The sequence below is a fragment of the Centroberyx affinis genome, unplaced genomic scaffold (assembly GCF_046629955.1).
Source record: "Centroberyx affinis isolate AG114_WGS23_722 - 3 ecotype Tasmania unplaced genomic scaffold, CSIRO-AGI_Caff_v1 ptg001953l_1, whole genome shotgun sequence".
Taxonomy (NCBI): Eukaryota; Metazoa; Chordata; class Actinopteri; order Beryciformes; family Berycidae; genus Centroberyx; species Centroberyx affinis.
In genome coordinates, this window is record NW_027280310.1 from 8,334 (window position 1) to 28,151 (window position 19,818).

The 19,818-nt window shown below is 43.1% G+C and overlaps 1 protein-coding gene across 1 annotated transcript in view; it reads left to right on the forward strand.

Moving 5' to 3' along the window:
• Positions 1 to 223: 223 nt before the first annotated feature.
• Positions 224 to 19,818, forward strand: part of veph1 (ventricular zone expressed PH domain-containing 1) — a 46,217-nt gene continuing 26,622 nt past the window's right edge. Inside the window, exons 1-8 of the mRNA XM_071530677.1 lie at positions 224 to 305; positions 468 to 631; positions 2,001 to 2,210; positions 9,807 to 10,024; positions 11,617 to 11,796; positions 13,174 to 13,556; positions 17,011 to 17,150; positions 17,949 to 18,083. Of these exons, the coding sequence (XP_071386778.1) occupies positions 224 to 305; positions 468 to 631; positions 2,001 to 2,210; positions 9,807 to 10,024; positions 11,617 to 11,796; positions 13,174 to 13,556; positions 17,011 to 17,150; positions 17,949 to 18,083 (1,512 nt within the window). The remainder of the gene's footprint in view (positions 306 to 467; positions 632 to 2,000; positions 2,211 to 9,806; positions 10,025 to 11,616; positions 11,797 to 13,173; positions 13,557 to 17,010; positions 17,151 to 17,948; positions 18,084 to 19,818) is intronic.

Below are 19,818 nucleotides of genomic sequence, written 5' to 3' on the forward strand. Positions count from 1 at the left end.
ATTCAGTTACACACACTCACACATAGGAGCTGTCCAGTACAGTCACAGTCTTCCACTGAGCAGCTGGGGGTTAGGTGCCTTGCTCAAGAGCATCTCAACAGCAGTTGTTGAGGGAGTGGAAAGCATTTTCACAGCTGAACAGGGGATTTGAACTGGCAACCTTCTGGTCACAAGCCCTCCTCTGGTTTCACCATAATAAGTCTCTCAGATTTCAAGAGTCGTCATGGTTTCCACATTTGTCAGCAAGAAAGAGCTGGCTGCATCTAGCACTGTTGCCCATCAGCAGCCAATAGTATTTGCTATACGTAGTTTTGGGGGATTAAACAGAGGTTTGCCACTGTATGTCGACAAAGAATAAAGAAAGTGCTGCTACTTTAATGAGTTATCTCTCTCTCTCTCCCTCTCACTCTCTCTCTCGCTCCCTCTCTCTCTCTCTCTCTCTCTCTCTCTCTTCCTCTCTCCACCAGGTAACCACATGCTGTTGCGCGTGTTGCCGTCAGTCTACCCCAAACAACCAGATGCCATCCACCGTCACCTAGGAAACCTTACTGCAATGATGTCAAAGCTGGAGTCGCCAGAGCAACAACACCTGATCCGGCTCATTCAAATGGTTGCAGAGCAACATCCACTTGTGAGTATGTATGAAAGTGCCTTTGGCTTACAAAATGTGTGTGTGTGTGTGTGTGTGCGCGCGTGTGTGTGTGTGCATGTGTTTTGAAGTGCATACATAGCTAGAGTGTTGCAAAGCTGGAACTTTTCTGCATATGAGTCAAGCTTACTCTGACTTTTTACATTTCAACATTGCTATATCCCGTAATGAGCCAGTGTCATAGTGCTGAAAATCACTGGTACTGGAGTCAGAAATGAGGAAACGGAGCGGTGCCTTCGGCGTACACATACAGTAACTCAGTAGGAATTCCCTTATTCCTGCACATTGGAATGCTGTCCAGCGCTCCAGAGACTGATGTTAAACATGAGGGGCAAGTACAGTATCAAACAGAGCACATGTGGCTGAAACATGGATACTCTCACTCACATGTAATGGCACGGGGAGACAAAACCAGCCATCAGGAGTTATTCTTATGGTGGCTCTGTTTCTTTATTTCTCTCTCTCTCTCTCTCTCTCTCTATCTCTCACACACATACACACACACACTTATGCAAATATTTCCCATCATGAGGATAGTTGTAATATCTAACACTGTTGCATATTACACAATTACCCAATCGTTTGCATCTTAATACACACACACACATTCATTAAATTTACAAGGGAATAATTCAGTTATCGTCTTTGACCAAGTCATACAGGACTTGCATGTTTTCGGCATGCACAGTAATAAACGATCAGTAACATACAGCACAGTTCTATTGTTACACAAGTCAGTTTTTTGGTTACAGAACTTCAGATTAAGTTTGTTTTCTGTCAATCAGTTTTCTCATCCCTGAAAAGCAGATAGCCGATAATAACATGATAATTGTTCAGAGCTAGTGACTCATAAAGTAGCAGGAGGGCGGCCAGTAACAGTGAGCATTGTTAGTCTGATCCAGTCCTTTGTAGTACAGTGTGACCAGTCCAGATAATGAGGAGGAAATGCCCATTCACTGAGTTTGTCCAGACAGTCATACAGTCAAGCTTTTGTTTATTATTAGTCAGCAGCCGGGGCATTCAGCTCGCTCCAAGGTCACTCCTCTCACCTCCGGCTTCATTAAAGTTACATCAGGCCGCTGTTTACTGACCACAGGCACATGATGCTGCAAAGGTCTCCCCTGCTACTGTGTGTGTGTGTGTGTGTGTGTGTGTGTGATGGGTTGCGTCGGAGTGGTGTTGGTGCCCAAACAAAAGCATGCATTTGTTAACAGTGACAGAATTACTTACTATTTTAATTATGACCAAAAATACTACTAAAATTATGATAATTACTTTTTTCCCCTCTCTCTCTCTCTCTCTCTCTCTCTCTCTCTCTCTCTCTCGCTCTCTCTCTCTCTCTGTCATACAGATGTTGAGTCCCCAGGTCCCTTTGTTGGTTAGTTACCTTGGCGACCATTCCCTAACTGAGGCCCTACTGGGCGCGCTCGTGGACGTGTCACAGGCCAGCCCTTCCTCATTGGTCAGCTTCCTGCCAGCACTGAGGATTGTGGGACAACAGTGCCCTGCCCTTCTTGGTCATGTGGCCAAGATCCATGGTGCTGTGGGCATCATCAGTGAGGTACAAATACACACAGGGAATACTACACACACACACACACACACACACACACACACACGTAGATCACCATGTGGACACACATTCACCTCACTTCTAATCATTCTTCTGTTTACCCAGCATCCACCGTCTTTTTCTGTTCCCTTGCCAATGCTTTGTTCGCCGTTTCTACCACATCTCTCCCTCTCCTGTTATCACTCCTCTCTTCTCTCCCTCCCTCTTTCCTCTTGATCAATCTTCCTCTCTGTCATCTGTTTTATGGGTTAGGGTTAGGGCGGGGACGTGTTCAAAGTAGGCAAAATAAATCATATAAAATTGATGGTTCCCATGCGGCGTCTTTTGCGGGCACAAATCCATTATTGTCAATGTGGGCGCGCTGCAGACGCGCTGAAAAGCGAGAGCGGCACGGTCGCAGTGCGCACGCTTTGCGAGGAGTCTTTTTTTTCAGGCAAGACCATGGCGTCCTGAGATAAAAATATCTCAACTTTTTGGAATTCCACAAGTGCACCGCATGTCACATAGCCTGAAAGCCTGAAATAAGCCTTGGATCGCTCACCATCCAAACGAAGGTCCAGGATCTACTGCTGATATTCTCCATACTCTTGGATTTTTGCTAAATCCTATATGGCCGACACACAGTATCCTGACGCTCGGCCAAATTCATACTCCTCGTCATCATTCATTCAGTTTGTTTGTGATATGGGACATTCACTATCGAAACCACATATGTCATCAATCACCAAGCATGCCAATCACATCCCAACCTCATCCCAAACTGGACTCTGCTTTGTGTTTGATGTGTTCTGAACCCAGTGAGTGGGCATCAAATTAACCAGCAAAATTAAAGTTGAAAAATAAAAGCCCTCAAACTGTAAGGGACAGTCACGGTAGCATTAGAACCCAGCTGGAAACCCCCCAACCTTCAGACCCCCCAACCTTCAGTTGGTCTCCCCAATGTTTTAGACACAGTTACGCCACTGAATTACAATAATTGAAAAACAAATGCATTAAATTTAGTTACTACAAAAATGTAATATAAGCACTCTAAGTACAACGTCACCCCCCACTCTACCTACAGCGGTTACTCTTTTCCAATGTGCTTTTTAACATCTGATCATGAAGTTCCTTCAGATTTTACAAGATCACATTCTCGTGCATCCGCACTTGGAAGGAAAATGTTCCTTATGCATCTCTAATGTATTTATTTAAATATGCTGCATGTCTGCGTTACTTTTCTCTACTCTTGCTTTCTTTCTCTTTACATTGCTCAGACATATGTCTGATTATAATGCATCGCTGCTCTCTTCCAAATCTCTTTTTAAGATCTAATCGCAACGTGAGCAAATCTGATCTTTGTGCATCGCGCCATGATTGGATGATAAAAATCTTGCTGAAGCAACAAGTGAAGCCGTAGCCTGTATCTCCGTGGGCGATGTTGTTGATACAGAGAGCGGAACTGTGTGTTTCAGTAGGACTTAATCTGCTTGGCAATGAATGTCCTCATACACACACACACACACACACACACACACATACACACACACACACTCTGACACAGACACACACATACGCTAAAACACACAGAGTGATTATTTTAATGAGTAGGGAGGAAGGCTGCGCTCTCACCTGACTTGTTCTCTGTTGTCCTGCCAAGTATAAAACATACACACACACACACACACACACACACACACACACACACACACACACACATACACACACACACATACACACTGCTACTGACAGCCCAGACAGTCCGGAGGTTTTGACTGCTGTCTCACACCTAGCCCAGTGTGCAGTGGAAGTGTCTACCCAAAAGAAACACATGCTGACTGCATAGAGGCTTCAGTGTCTCTACAGCAGGACAGAGATGTAGAAACACAACAAACTGCTGTCCTTCTGGAAAAAATATACCTCCTTTAAAGGAAAAGTTAAGTAGCCATTGTGCAAGGTGTAATTGTGAATGCATATTCAAAAGAAAAGTGGTTAAAATTAAAGAAATATAAACAACACAAGTTTAAAAGTGGGAAGTAGAATCCTATGATGATGAAACTATGATTATTGTTAGTATGCCTAGCTCATTATCAGCTGTTTTGTCTTAAAATAACTTGTCAGATGCTATTAAATTGAATTAAATAAATATTTGACACTTCAAAATTCAAAATTCATTTTGTGGGAGGCTAAATTTGTCCCTCAAGCCTCTTTCTGGCAAACCTGGGTTAAGGAGTTGGCTGCCCTGTGGACTTGGCCACACGTTCTCCCCCGCCAGCACTTCTTTTAACATAAAAAGTGTTTCAGACATTCCTTGACTTTGTTTCAAGCACTCTGCTAAAACACTTGAGCTGGTGGGTCTAATTAGCCTAGCAACTGGAGCATACTGCAGGGTGGTATCACTGCTGACTGATGGGGGGGGGGGGGGGGGGTTACATACTGGAGAGCCAGTGACTCACACACTCACACACACAGACACCTGGTCTTTACTGTACAGTGTGAGGTTAGTCATTAGCTCTCGTCTTATCAGCCGCCCGGCTCTCTTTAGGGAACAACAGAATCCAACCGCCATTAATTTTCTGCTGACGGCCTGAAGTAACACTCCTACTCCTCCTGTTTATTTTATTTTACTTTCCCATCCTGAAAGTGATTCAGAGTCAGAATCCTTTTTTGGGCCAAGCGTAATAAATGCACATACATTTGTCTAACAGCAACACTGTACATGCTGGCACAACAACACTTCACATTCAGTGCTAGAGGACAATGCAGACATATTACTCTATTCCATCCCCATGTGCATTCATGCAGTGTGGTATGCAGTAGGTCCAGCAGTGCAATCAAACAATGTACCATGACGTAGCAATATACTGAACAGGATGGAATGCATGGGATAAATACTGAGCCTTATGGAGCGTGGCATGGTGGATTAAGACTTGTGCAGACTTCATAAGTAATACATGATTGTGCATACAACACTGGGTAATAATGAATAGGATGGACCAGATAAGTACAGGAGTGGGTTTATAGTCAGTTCCAGAGCAGTATAGGGTATACTGTATATAGCCAGTAAAGTTTTGAATGGGGAGAGTGTAGAGAGAGAGAGAGAGAGAGTCCATGGGTATGTATTTGTGAGGTGAGAAACGGGGAAAGAATAGGAAAAATGGGGCAAGGGAGTATGTTTCAGCGTGTGTGTGTGTGTGTGTGTGTGTGTGTGTGTGTGTATATGTGTGTGTGTGTGTGTGTGTGTGTGAGAGAGCAATGAAGGTGACAGGAGGACGACGGAGTGTGAGGGCTCCCAGTCTCTCTTTCCCTTAGGGTCCATTTAAGGCAGTTTAACGACAATTTGGGGAAATTAAGAAAAGGAGAAAATACGACATGACTGTCTTGAGATGAAGTGCGGCCCCTCCACACACACACACACACACACACACACACACACACACTCACGCGTACACACACAAGCTTATGGAGATCATGGAGCTGGAAACCATAATAAAGTTTTCTGTTACTTTAGGTCTTAGCCAATCTTTTCCTCCAACCAAGTGCTCCCTTCCTCCTCAATCTTCATGTCCAAAACCCTGCCAACCCGACTTCAACACACAATCACCACACACACATACACACACACACCACACACACACACACACACACACACACACAGTTGGTCGGATCTCAGTGTCCTGTCTTTCTTCACATTGGAACCATTTGGAAAATAACCCATGGTTTTCTGGGAAATGCCTCTGCTGAGGCCTCCTGGTGATGGCAGTGGAGTGTGCCTCCTGTGGGTCGGTGTTTGTGCCCTGTACACACACACACACACACACACACACACACACACACACACACACACACATTAGGATGCACTTGCACTTTCTTTTAACTGGATTGCACAATACTCTTTCTGGCTTCCTTTCCCTCCTGAAGGGAATTAGTATATATTGTGTTTCTCAACTTAGTGCTTGTTAGGTAGGAATAGATTAGTGACACATACATATAAGTAAATTGAAAGATTTTCCACAAGCTGTGGTTTTGTCAATGTTAAGGAAAAAGAAACTTAGAGCATTACATCTTTTCTAGACTGGTTCCACAAGGTAGCAGAGCTAATCTTCTTGTTTGAAGCGCTAGTATGATATTGAAAGATGACCACACCTAGCAAAATGACACAATAATCAATAAATTAATGAATAAATTAATGAATATCTTAGAAGCAAGTTTTGACAAGGGGAGCTAAGTACTTTTTTAATGAGGGAATATTGCTTCAGTTACAAACAAACTCATTGTTAATTCAATGTTTGTCTTAAATTCCTTTTCCTCTCCTGCCAGACAGAAATATAATTATTCAATATTTGTGTTGATTTATCCATTTCAACCACCCCTCCCTTGATTTATCCTAATTGTCGCAAGTAATTTAGACACTCTGGGAAAGAAAACACACATTCATGCACACACGCACAGACACACACACACGCACACACACACACACCGGTATCTCCATGGGGCTTGTTAGGGAGAGAGTCGGTGGTTGTGTGCCAGACTGTAGCTCCAGGGGAAGTAGAGAGATCAGTGTGCTGATCGACAATCAAGGGAAGCTAAGCGACCGAACAAACAATAGGAAAGAAAGAAAGAAAAACAGGTTAGTGAACAGAGAAAGGATTTGGCTTGTCACCGGACCGTTGCGGTGTTTTCTTTTTTCCTTTTTTTATGGTCAACTCGGAATCATTCAACATTTAAATGCAGTTGTTTACAGTTTTCTCAGGCACACAAACATTCTCACACACACGTAAACATGAACACACACACACACACACACGCGCGCGCCTGCTACTGCCGGAGGAGATTGGCTCGCAGTGTTGTTGGAATTATAATAATAGAGTGATGGAAGCGGATGGGCCAAATTGTTTCTTGTCTCAGAGGATGTGTTTATTTATGAGTATGTGTGTGTGTGTTTGTGTGTGTGTGTGTGTGTGTGTGTGTGTGTGTGTGTGTGTGTGTGCACGCGCGCTCATGAGGCAGAAAGAACCGGTTCCTTCTCCAGATACTTATTTATCCTGTCAAATCGCCACTTTGGAGTCTCTATTCTTCTGCCATAATTTTTTGGAGAACATGACAATTCATAATCAAACACAACAGCTCTAAGCTCTGGTAGTTTCAGAAGGGTGTTTTTCCCAATGTTTTCCTTGAGCTCTCTGTTATTGTCCTCTTTATGCAGGATTTTACATAACAATATGTAGAGGAGTTTACACGATAATTTGTACATCACTAGTAGCTACAGTACTAGTAGCCAGTTATGTGTTTGGGATGTAGTGCCTAGATGTAGATGTTAAATAAAGGGCAAGTGCTTTTTTCCAGACAATTAAAAATGATCTGATATTTGATCTACTTTAGGAGCGCTTCATGTAACTTGCCAGGCTCTTAACAGTGTCAAAATGTTTTATTACTTGCAAGATACAGCTGATGCATGTTCTTCTTTTGTTCTGATGTTTGGAAGTAGCACAATAACAATACAATTAAAATATCGGCAACCCACAGCCCGAGTGTGCTCCTATATCTTTTTTGTAATGGACCTCCGAAAATTGGCTTGTCATTACAGTACAGAGTCAAGTTCTATCTTTTCTGGTAGTTTTAGTATCCGCATTTAAATTGAGTAACCTGCGGAAAATCCTAGTGAAACATGTCCAAACTGTGCAGTAACTGCATTCTTCTGTCCCCTTTACAAGATGTGGTTGAGACCTGTAATCACAGGTTGGCTGCTGCTCTGTCCGTCTTTCTGTCCCTTCATCAATCAATCATAGTTTGTCTCTCAGTCAACTGTTTGAACTCCTCCATTTTTCAGTCCAAGCAGTGTGTATTTTACAAGCTTAGAGACTGTAACTAAGTGAATGATTTTTTGAACGAATGTCTAGTTTTGTCTGCAGATGGCCCAATTGTTGGTGGGCTTTGGTCCTGCCCTTAACTCTGCAAGAGAGGTCACAGGAGGAGGAGGAGAGGAGAGGAGAGGAGGGGATGAGAGAAGTAGAAAAATTAAAAAAAGTAGGTAGGAATGATGATGAGAGGAAAGTGGGGAGAGGCTTGTCCTTTCATTGACCCATTTAGTGATGTCCATTATTGATCTTTATTCAGATGTTCTCACAATGATTTATGTGACCAGATGTTGGGTTCCCACATGACAACATTACTAATATGTAAATAAAAAGCCTTGAGTCCCCGAGCGGAACTGGACCTGCTCAGTTTGGGTCGAAGGCTGAAACTTTCAATTTATGATAACTGAACATATGCCATTAACCTTAAGGCTAAGAGTATGGCTTAAGGCTAATGCATTAATATTGATTCAAGTGTGCTATGACATATTACCACAACATTTACAGTATGTATTTCAATTTACAATTTATAGATTAGGAAGCCAAGTAAATAGGAAAGTAAATATTTGATGCTACCTGTCAGAATACAAATATGCATAACTGAAGGTATAAATCTTGTTAAATGTATATTCAGTGTCAAATGTTGACAGGTTGTGTGTGTGTGTGTGTGTGTGTGTGGCCCACGGAGAGTGATGCCATTTGGGAAATGGAGAATATCACTTTCAGTTTATATTTTGCAAGCTCACCGAGAGCCAACTGCATGTGTTTGTATTTATTATTGTTTGTCATGATTTAGCAACAAAATAAAGTGTACACAGTCCCCCAAACTGCCTGAGTGTGAAGGAAATGTGTGTCTAATTATGTAATGTACACCCTTGCCTCACCAAAACACATCCAGCGACACAGTACGTTCTAATCTTCCTATCCCACAACACGTTCTCACACTGCTCACACCATTTCTGTCATTTTTTATTCCCATTCTGCTGCCTTTGCCAGTAACCTAAAAACCACCAGCCCCATTAAGAATAACTATAAAAACATGGTGTGTTTTCTGCAATAACAACAAATTCAGAGCAGCAACAGATCAATTGGAAATTAACAAACAGCAAGCCTGCAACAATGGACCTTGAGGTTTCTTTTAAAAGGGCAATTATTATTTTTTTCCTCTTCTTCTTTTGTCCACTCTCATAATCATATCATAATTTCTGCAAAACCAAACAAGACATCCTCATCATCTGTCATCCTACTCCCTTCTCTTTCTCCCTCTGCCCTAGTGATTTCCCTTGTTCACACTATTAGCTAATATCCATAAAAATTCCCCTTGACCTTACAGCTCAATCATACAGCTTTCATTCACGCTTGCATCGCAATGGAATTTAATTCGGTCTCGAGGGGGGAAATTGCCAGATATCGACTCTGGCTCCCGTTCACACAGGAACATCATTTCTGAGTGAAGCTGCATGTGTGAAAGGAGCTTATTCGCGCGCACACACTTGTGAAACATGTAACACATACTGTACACATTATCTATCTATCTATCTATCTATCTGTTTCTCTCTCTCTCTCCTTCTCCCCTTCAAAACCAAGCACGTAATACCTTGGACTCCCTACTGTCCACAGCTAAACAATCAAACTTTTTCACTTGAATCCTCCTTTTCTGTCCTTATGTTTCTGTCTTTTTAGGCCCATGGCAGCATGGATCACAACACCAGATAGCATCATTTAACCGTTGCTCTCCTCTTTTCTCCAGACTCATGCCCACAGCTCTTTGGTGTACCTGGTGTCCCTCTTGGGCAGCATGGAGCACAGCTTTCACCACACCCTGCTGTTGGAGATCAGAGCGCTGACCGACCGGCACCCCTCCATACTGGGAGGCTGCGGCAAAGACATCTACAGGATGAGCAACTCCTTCACCGCTATAGCCAGACTGCTGGGGAGACGGCTGGAGGAGAGCACCGCCATACACTGCAGGCTAGGAGACACACACACACACACTTAAAAACACACGTTAGACAGACATCATTTTCATTCTGTAAGACTCTTACAGTTGATTACGTTTTTTTTTTGTTTGGGTAAGGCCACACTCACATATACACACATACATACCTATGCACACACCTATCCACACACAACATACACACATGAATAGACACAATAATACCCAAAGTTCCATAAATACACACAAACATACAAAAAGGCATACAAAGATACTTACTGGCCTCACAAGAAAGTATTTAATAGTCAGTATCATGTATTATTCTGTAACTGGCAACTAATCTTTCACTATTTCTTTTGTCCTGATGCCCCACCACTTAATCGTTTGGTTGGTCTTAAAGTCATATTTGAAACTTGCTCAAAACCAACAGAATACACATATTGAGTCCAAATATGCAGTACCATTTGTGATGTTAAAACCAGTGTGGTTTTATTACAACATCTATTATTTATAGACCGTTAAAATAGGAAAAAAATGCCTCTATCAGATTATGTTCCAGATAGTCATGGGAACCCACAAATGCCAAAAAAATGATCACTTTCATATTATTGCGATATACGTATTTCCAGTGAAAACAGTCGAGTCATAAAAAGCACTTCAAAAACAAAGGATGAATGTGCATGTTTGCATGCACACCCACATGTGCATGTGTCCACGTGTTCGCGGCACGTGTATCTCCCTCTGTCTGTGCACATATGTTTGTGTGTATGTATACGTGCGTGTGTTTGTGCGTTTATGTGCGTATGTTGACTGGGATTCAGCTGGCTGCAGTACGGGAATGGCACGCACCGCTCTCTCCGAAATAAGAACATTGTGTGCAAGACAAGTGGCTTCCAAAGGCTTTGCTTGGGTCTTTTGGAAGAGAGATAGAGGGAGAGAGGGATGGAGAAAGGCAGGATGGTTTATTAGGGAAAGAGGGAAAGAGCAGGGGGTGAAGACAGGCGAAAAACAACAAGAGGGCAGTTGGAAGTCCTCTTTCAGCGAACAAGTGGAATGTTTGATGAAGATAAAAAGGCCTCTTGTGAAAAGAAAGATAGAGAGAGAGAGAGAGAGAGAGAGAGAGAGGGGAGGGAGAGAATAATTTGTTTAGTTAGAGAGCTAAAGAGAGGAGACAGGCACCGCAGCGAGGGACATAGAAAAACAAAGCCAACGAGAGGGGGGGGAGAAAGCGACATTTAGTCAGAGAGAGAGAAAGAGATATAAGCAGTCACCATGAGAAAGCGAGAGTTACAGAAAATAGGTGAGCCAGAGGGGGGGGGGAGAGGAAGAGTATTGAAATCCATCCAAATGTGATACTCTGTCCAGCTTTAACTGTTCTGATTTGGCCTCACGTGCCCACAAGCCACATTCCAACCCCTGGCCCTGTGTGTGTGTGTGTGTGTGTGTGTGTGTGTGTGTGTGTGTGTGTGTCCACAACAATGTGTGCCCAAGCATGGCTGAGAGATGGAATGAGAAAGCAATACAATGTGAGAGAAAGTTCAGTGTGTGTTTGTGTGTGTGTGTGTGTGTGTGTGTGTGTGTGTTGTGAGGGTTGAGGAGGCGTTGCCCCGTCTCCCTGTGCATTTTCTTCCGGGGCAGGAGGAGGGGGGTCAGAGCAGCGCCTGCAGGTGAAGATCCAGGCCTTCGAGGAGAAGATGGAGGAGGAGGGAGAGGAGGAGGCGGAGGAGGACTCTCCTGCCCCCCAGCGACGCTACAGCCTGGGCCAGGCTGCCAGGGACGAGCGACGCGAGATGAGATTCAACAGGTTAGTTAGTATGCTTTATTACACGGTTCTAATGAATACTCAATTCTGATTGGCCAATGAATGACATCCCGAGGTCTGTTATTTCTGGATAACAGATGGCTGTTTCACATCCAACCCTATCCCTCGAGATGTCCGGTAGATTTATTGATTTGTAATCAAATTACCGAGTGACACATTGTGCCAAAAAGACTTGTTTACTGCTGACAAATACTCAGCAAACCTAGATTAGAAACACAGAAGATTTTTCCAATATTATTTTCAATTTATTCATAGAGCACAAAACGTTTGACGGTCAGTTCTGCTACAGTGTAGCCTGTGGTTGCTAGCTACAGATGTTTCTATGGTTGTAGTCAACTTTTTGGCAGAAGTTTGCAAATAATTTTTGCTTGACATAAATCATTTTAAATCAGTATTTCATGTCAAATGATTGATGTCTTTGGTAAGTAGCCATATAATAAGCAGGATAATGCACAGAGAGACACTTTGCATTGGGGCTTGATTCACCCTGTTAGGGCTTATTTTGCAATAATGACCAGCTTGCTGTACATTATCTATTATACATTTTATAAAATGGATACTCCCATAGACTGTAAAAAGTGACTGTGATGTCACCCATTTACTTTCGTCTAGCCCATTTGAAGTGCAGGAAGTAGGATTTCTGGGCACGGCCATGTTATATTTTTTGAGCCAGATTTTGAGCAGTATAATAAAGGGCTGGAGCAGCTGGAGCCGGGCTGAAGTCCACACCTGCAGGTAACGCCAGCCCATTTTGCCTTATATGGTCATTAAGTACGCCCACGTGTGGCTCAGAGCCATAGGCATCAGGGTTTGTCTGGTGAGTAGACTTAATGTTTACTAGCTCTGTTAGCATGTTAGAATAGCTGAAGTTAGCTAGCTAACTAGTTAGCAAGGCGCATATTCCTTGACTTACAGCTATTTTGGGTTTGCTGGCCAGCAATTAGTGAAGAAGGTTTAGCGAAGAACTGGAGTGCAGAATCCTTTGAGTGTCTAGAAGTGCAGTTGATTTTGACATATTTACACTTCAGTAGCTACTCAGCAATTCATGACCTGAATAGGTGCCACAAGACATTCATGCAAAGGAAGACACTTTTGGACAATACAAAAGGTCATTGTCATTGTCATGAGTAGCTCCTCATAGCTTATTACTGAAACTCCTATCTCCAAATTTTTCATTTTTCACTTTCAATAACAACTGACATTCCCATGTACGTGACCCTTAGACCAAACCAAGCCACTGAAAATATATTGCAAGATGTAAAAAACCCACAGACGTCAATGGGTGGAGCATTAATCCTCAATAATACGATCTGAGGGTTTTACAGGACTATGGCTGTTTTACTGTGTTGTCTCTCCTAGGTCAAAGAGCCTGGCTCTCCACGCCGTGCGCTCTCGCTCCATCAACTCAGACAACGGGGAGGACGGAGAAGGGGTGGAGCTAAGCCCCGACAACATCCTCTCTGACACCTCGCCTAATCTGGACCCAGAACACCAGGAAGCCCTGCCTACCGAGAGGAAACTGACCGGTGACGGCTCCCTGCCCGTCACCGCTGCCACGGACAGAGGGGTCAAAGAGGCAGACGTTGAGAAAGGTCAAGGGAGAGAGAAGGATGGAGCGAAGGAGGAGAGGGGGGAAGCTGACCGACTGTTTATCCATCTAAGAGACAATATGGAGAAGATCAGGGAGTTCTGTAAGGATATGATGCAGCAGATCCCCATACCAGAACACTGTGTTATAGAAGGTAATGGGAACATGATGAGCGGCTGTGTGAGTTCATGCGTGCATGTGTTCTCAGGGAGCAATATAAGTTACGGTGTTGTGATAGTATTATTATTGTGTTTATATGTGTAAGAGAGAAGGGGGGGGTATGTTACAGAGAGAGGGAGAGGGAGAGAGAGAGAAAAAAACGAAAAGTATAACCCGCTGAACTTGAGTGAGATTACAGTCAGATGTGGTGGCTGGGATTGATTAATGTTACAGTGGTATAAGTCAACCTCCTTTGCTCTCTCTCTCTCTCTCTCTCTCTCTCTCTCTCTCTCATACACACACACACACACACACGCTGCCTTGCACAGGAGTCACTGGGGGACTTAAGGTGTGATTTGTGTCTCTTAGAGGGGGCCTTTGTTTTGACATTAGGAGTAAGAGGAAAATGATTAATGCTGATACATACTTGCACGGACACACACACAACACACACATACACACACAATGCACTATGACTGAGAGTAACCACTGTTTACCACACAGTTCAGTCCTCCTGTTTCTCCCCCACTGAGCTCATCTACGTGTGTACATTATATGCAACCCATCATGGAAAAACAGACACAGTATGGAAGAAAGTTTTTTGTTGTTTTTCAGAGATCACTCGTCTTTGCATTCAGAGGCTTTAAAATTGTATCATTTAAAAGGGATACATTATTTTGTTTGAATTATCTGAATTAACTGAATTATTGAATTCAGTTATTGAAAGACTGCATGTTGATTTCACCTTTAAAGTTATGTGAGGCTGGATTCATGGCATTTGGTCACACCTACTCTTCACTGAAAAGCCTTAGATTTCATTGTTGTTCTAGCTTTTGTAATGTTTTAGGACCTAAACGAGGATTTTAAAGTAGTTCATTCAGCAGCCTGGTGGCTCAGTGGGATTAGGAACATATTCGCAGCATCATACTCCTCACAATGTCATGAATTTAAACCCCACTCAACCTGTGTTGCATGTCATCCTCTGTCTTCCATCTGTCCTGTCATTCTCCACTGCGAAAGAAAAATGTCTTTCCTAGTTTCAACATTTTCAAACACTGTGAAACTGTGAAACATTGCCCCAAGCCTTAATTCAGCAGCCGCAAACCCCAGTGAGAATGGACCTGTGCTCGATCGGAAGTGAAACAGTGTAACTGTGAATGTAATGTGCAAACTGTGAGCCAAACTCCAAGGGACATTTTTATAGAGCTAATTTGTTAATGAAAAAAAAAAAATCAATGTATAGAGCCAGAGATTTGTGTTGTGGTGGGCAGAGTCATCGTATTCAATTAGATCTACATGGAGTCGGGTCTAAGTGGAAACAGATGAATGTGTGTGTGTGCGTGTGTGTGTGTGTGTGTGTGTGTGTGCATGCGCGCATACACATGTGTATGTATGCATAAGTGTGTGCATGTGTACATTTGTGTGTGTGTATCTTTTTGCCTTTATGTGTACATCAAATGTGTGTGTGTGTGTGTGTGTGCTCAGACCACAGCTCCAACAGTGGGCGCCGACTAGAAACACGGGGTCAAGCAGTTCATCTCCTAACGGGTTGAATGAAAAAACAAATGAAAAATCTCTTCACCTCTCCAACTTCCATGTTCCCACCTTTCTTCAATCTTCTCCATTTCCTCTGCTCCTTTTCATGCTATTCCCTAATCCATTTACCCCTCTTTCCCCTCTCTTTCCTCTCATATTCAGGGGATTTGATTTTGTTTGTTTTATTTTCATTCATTTCTAATGATTTCTGCATATTATCCATTTCTCAATTCGATTTGCTTTGTTTGAAGGCAGTCTTCATCTGTCAACAGTACCTGTCACCACCTGCTCCATATTGAACCTGATTTTCAACTTGATCCAGCTCCTTCCCAAAACACCTCATCTCACTTTAATACGATTCAGCCCAGTTCACTTCAGTCCCGCCCTAACCAAAATATAATATGCTGACATGTATTTGAAAATATGCCATGCATATGTACAGATACATGTACTGTATATGGCCAAATATAGTTAAAAATAAAATAACATTTTTATTTATATTTATACACACACACAGACACACACACAAATACACATGCATACACACATTGTGATATAGGCAGGGATGCAAATACGTGCACACACACACAAGCAGACTCATACACACCCCAAACGGTGGAGATGGGAGGTGATGATATTTTGATTGACATGAGGGGAAGTTATTGTCCCGCCTTTGGCCGTAATGTCTTATTAACAAAGAGGCAGCCAGGAGTCACACACATACACACACGCACACACACACACACACATATTGTAGAAATCACACATTGATACAGCCACACACTCCAATCCCCACTCCTTATCCCATAATTGGTCCTTTCCATTTGCTCTCTCAGTACCAAGCCTCTTAATGAGAATCAACCCCAAGGCACTTAGGATATGATGTCACAGGTGGTTTCAGCTGGATGATGTCATCACACTGCTGGCTGACCTACACGTGAGCTGTTGACCCTCCATCTCACGGGATGGGGATTACAGAGAAAGATGCACATGCACACGTACACACAAATCCAAACATGTACGTACACACACACACACACACATACACACACGCACAAATATACATATACATATACATACACAATGCAGACACACAAAAACATACACTTACTGACATGCAGATACAAACACTCTCTGAAAGACATGCATGTGCTAATGAGTGAGGCAGAACAGAAACAAGACACACACACAAACGTATAACTCATACACACTGAAATTCTCTCTTTTTATCTCTCTCTCCCTCTCTCTAGCCCCAACTGTGTTTGTTGTGGATTTATAAGGCATTTGGATTGAGTTTATCCCAGAGATTTGGCAGTACTGAAGGAGGAATGTGATATTATGTTATGTGTGTCAAAGGTAACTCCGCTATTGACCCAGCGCCTCTATAGACTTATGGAAACAGAGGAGGAAGATATATATGTTATGGGACCAGCAGAATACTCTGATATGTAAGATTATCTGTCTAGAGAATGCCTACCACATTAGCCCAAAGACTTGTGGGTTACATAGAAACCGCTGGCCCTTAATTGGTTTCTGCTCCACGGCTTAGAGGTGGAAGTTTGGGAAAGAAGTGGGTGGTGGGGGGGGAAGAGAAGACGTTTTTCTGATCATTACAAGAAGCAGTGTCCTTGCATGCTATGAATCACTCTGTAAATATGTTCCCAAGGTTACCCGAGTCCATATGGCCTAGAGAGAGAGGGAGCAAGGGGCGAGAGAGAGAGAGAGAGAGGGGGATCTAATTGACTTTGCTTGAGAAAGTGAACTTCAAGTCAAGTTGTGTAACTTTTGAGCATCTGCTTAATATTAATGATTTCACTATTTTTTTATGTGTGCTTGCATGCGTGCTTGCATCTCTGCATGCGTGTCCTGTGTGTGTGTGTGTGTGTGTGTGTGTGTGTGTGTGTGTGTGTCAGATTCTAGTCGGGGCTGCGTAGCCAAGCTGTCGTTCTCCTGTCCTCTGAAGGGCCACTACTGTCTGTACGCCAAGTCCTGTTTCAACCTGACCAGCCGACAGCCTCATCTCTGGATACACATCATGTTACTGCACCTACAGGTACGCAGAAATCTCAACTCTGAAGCACATAACATGTAATTGAAACTGCAGGTATGTATGCACATCCAGTACTGTCAAACATTGTTACTGCATCTTGACATCCTATACTGTCAAAGGCACATGTCCCATTTTGAATAAAAACAAACCAACCAAAAATATGTTGTACGTTTCATAACCTCCCTTTGAATGTGGTTCTGACACGGAGACACGGTCCTTCACAGTACTTCTTCTTTCCCGTAAAATCCAGTCTAAGTTTCTACATAGGTCCTCCCTCATGTAGCACAAAGGATAGGATCTTCAGCTTGTTATGTCTTGAGCTTATATTTGCTTTATTAATATTGATTTGTTTGTTGACTGACTTGCAAATGCAAATCATTTGCAGGCTGCTTGAATAGTGCCTACACTGTAGGTGTATTGCTGAGAAAAGCATTTCACTGGAGTTTTGAAAACCCTGAATTCTTTGCAATAACATTCTTCTGAGCTTGTATTGTATGTCTGCCATTAATATGTAATATGTAGTATGGGAATATCCTGGAATGTAAAGCATGGTTCTGAATTTCAATAACATTCCTGAGGGAGCTTTGGAGCATATTTACAGAGTGATGCATGGCTGTGCAAGGGCACTGCTTCACCTGGTGAGCAGTAAAAGTATGTGCAATACTGAATATGTTCTCCCCACTGTCTACCCCTCTTTTTCTCCTCCTCTGTCTCTATCCTACCCATCTCTCTCTCTCTCTCTCTCTCTCTCTCTCTCTCTCTCTCTCTCTCTCTCTCTCTCTCTCTCTCTCTCTCCGAAAGAGTAAGTCCAGCGTTCCTCTGTGCTCCAGAGACGAGTGTGTCCAAAGACTGGGTTCTCTGTGGGAGAAGACCCAGCTTAAGGGAGCTCACAGCTTCCCCATGGCTATGACACAGCACACCACCCCCCACAGGAAGGTACTGGGCCACGTGTGTGTGTGTGTGTGTTTGTGTATGCACCAGTGTGTGTACATTTTCCACATTGTGTGAGATAATGGGTTTACACTTTGGGCATTTGCTTATTCCCTTCTGTGTGCATACTCATGTGGCTGCAAGGGTGTGTTCACTTGCCTATAGTGTGCGTGTGTGTGTGTGTGTGTGTGTGTGTGTGTGTGTGTTTGTATGTGCTGCTTCCTCCTAAAAGCTATCTGTCCCAAGCAGAGGGGATGAAGTCATCAGTGGAACAAAGCTCCAAGATAGGCAAGGGTCAAAGTTCAACATCCACTTTGTTTAAATATGAAATGCGCTAAATGGACACTTTTGTATACAAAGCCTCCGCTTACCCCGACTTTTCTTCATCTTCATCACGTGTGTGTGTGTGTGTGTGTGAAAGAGAGAGTTACAGAGAGAAAGCGTGAGTGAGAGAGACAAAAGCAGTGTGTCTGTGTGTTTGCATCCATACATGTGTGTGTGTGAATATGTTTGTATATTTAAGTGACTCTGTGTTTGCGAGTGTGTGCACGTGTGTGGCATCCCTCATGTGCTGCCCCTTCATTATGTGACAAGCTAAGTGGTCACTAGGAAATAATTAGCCCTAAAAAGAAAATACAGCTGTCGTTTGTCTTTCTCCCAAATGAGTGTTGTGACTGCAATGAGACGGGCAGGCTATGGTTACCATATGGAGCCTGTACATACTGGGCACGTGTTGTTCACACACACACACACACACACACACACACACACACACACACACACACACACACACACACGTGTTACATCATTGTAGGATGTAAGTGTACTATCCCCTTTATTTATGTCCTGATGCCCCTGATGTCCTGTCCTAACGCATACTCTGTCACTGATACATGCAAGTACGCACATGCACGCACACACACACACACAGACACACACACAAGGGCCCCCACTCACTCGCTTACACAGAAACACACACATACATGCACCCATGCTCCATTATCATGGGGTAGAAATATAATATCCACAAATTTATGTACATAAAGGCACACTCTCTCTCCCTCTCTCTCTCTCACACACACACAAACACACATATAACTAGTGTATGCAGGACAGGAAGACTCACGCTGCGTGACTCTAACCTGTTTGGACACAGTCGTAAACCTCTGTCTTTACTGTCACTTTGTGTCTCTCTGTAGTGAAATCTCAGTCTGTTTCACTCCTGTGATTTACCTGCTGAGCCACTAGTAAAGAAAACTGCCTGCTGCTCTCATCCGGCCTGAATTGGATCGTTTTTACCTCAATGAATAGCTTTTCTCGTTAAACCAGGGACCCGTAGTGTGTTACTACATTTTGAAGGCAGTCCTTATCAGTTTTTAAGATTATTTTTAAGGCCTTTCTGCTTTGTCAGTCGTTGTACAGTGGAGAGTGATAGTTGGGATCGAAGAAAAGAGGGGAAAGACATGCAATAAAGGCAACAAAGTAGATTCAAACCAAAGACATGGCAAATACATGATACCAGGATTGCAGACCGTTTTCATCGTTTTGATAGGAGTCATCATCTAGACTGCCATGATGCCATGATATAGCCTAATATGACACTGATGCATAATTTAAAAGGGGTGTTAAGTAATTTCTGACTTTAATTGGCTGCTATCAGCGAACAAGGAATTTCAACAACAAAGACAGGCCTCTGGCACAGCTTATGGAAAGCCTGTAATGGATATAAATAAAAAAGTCA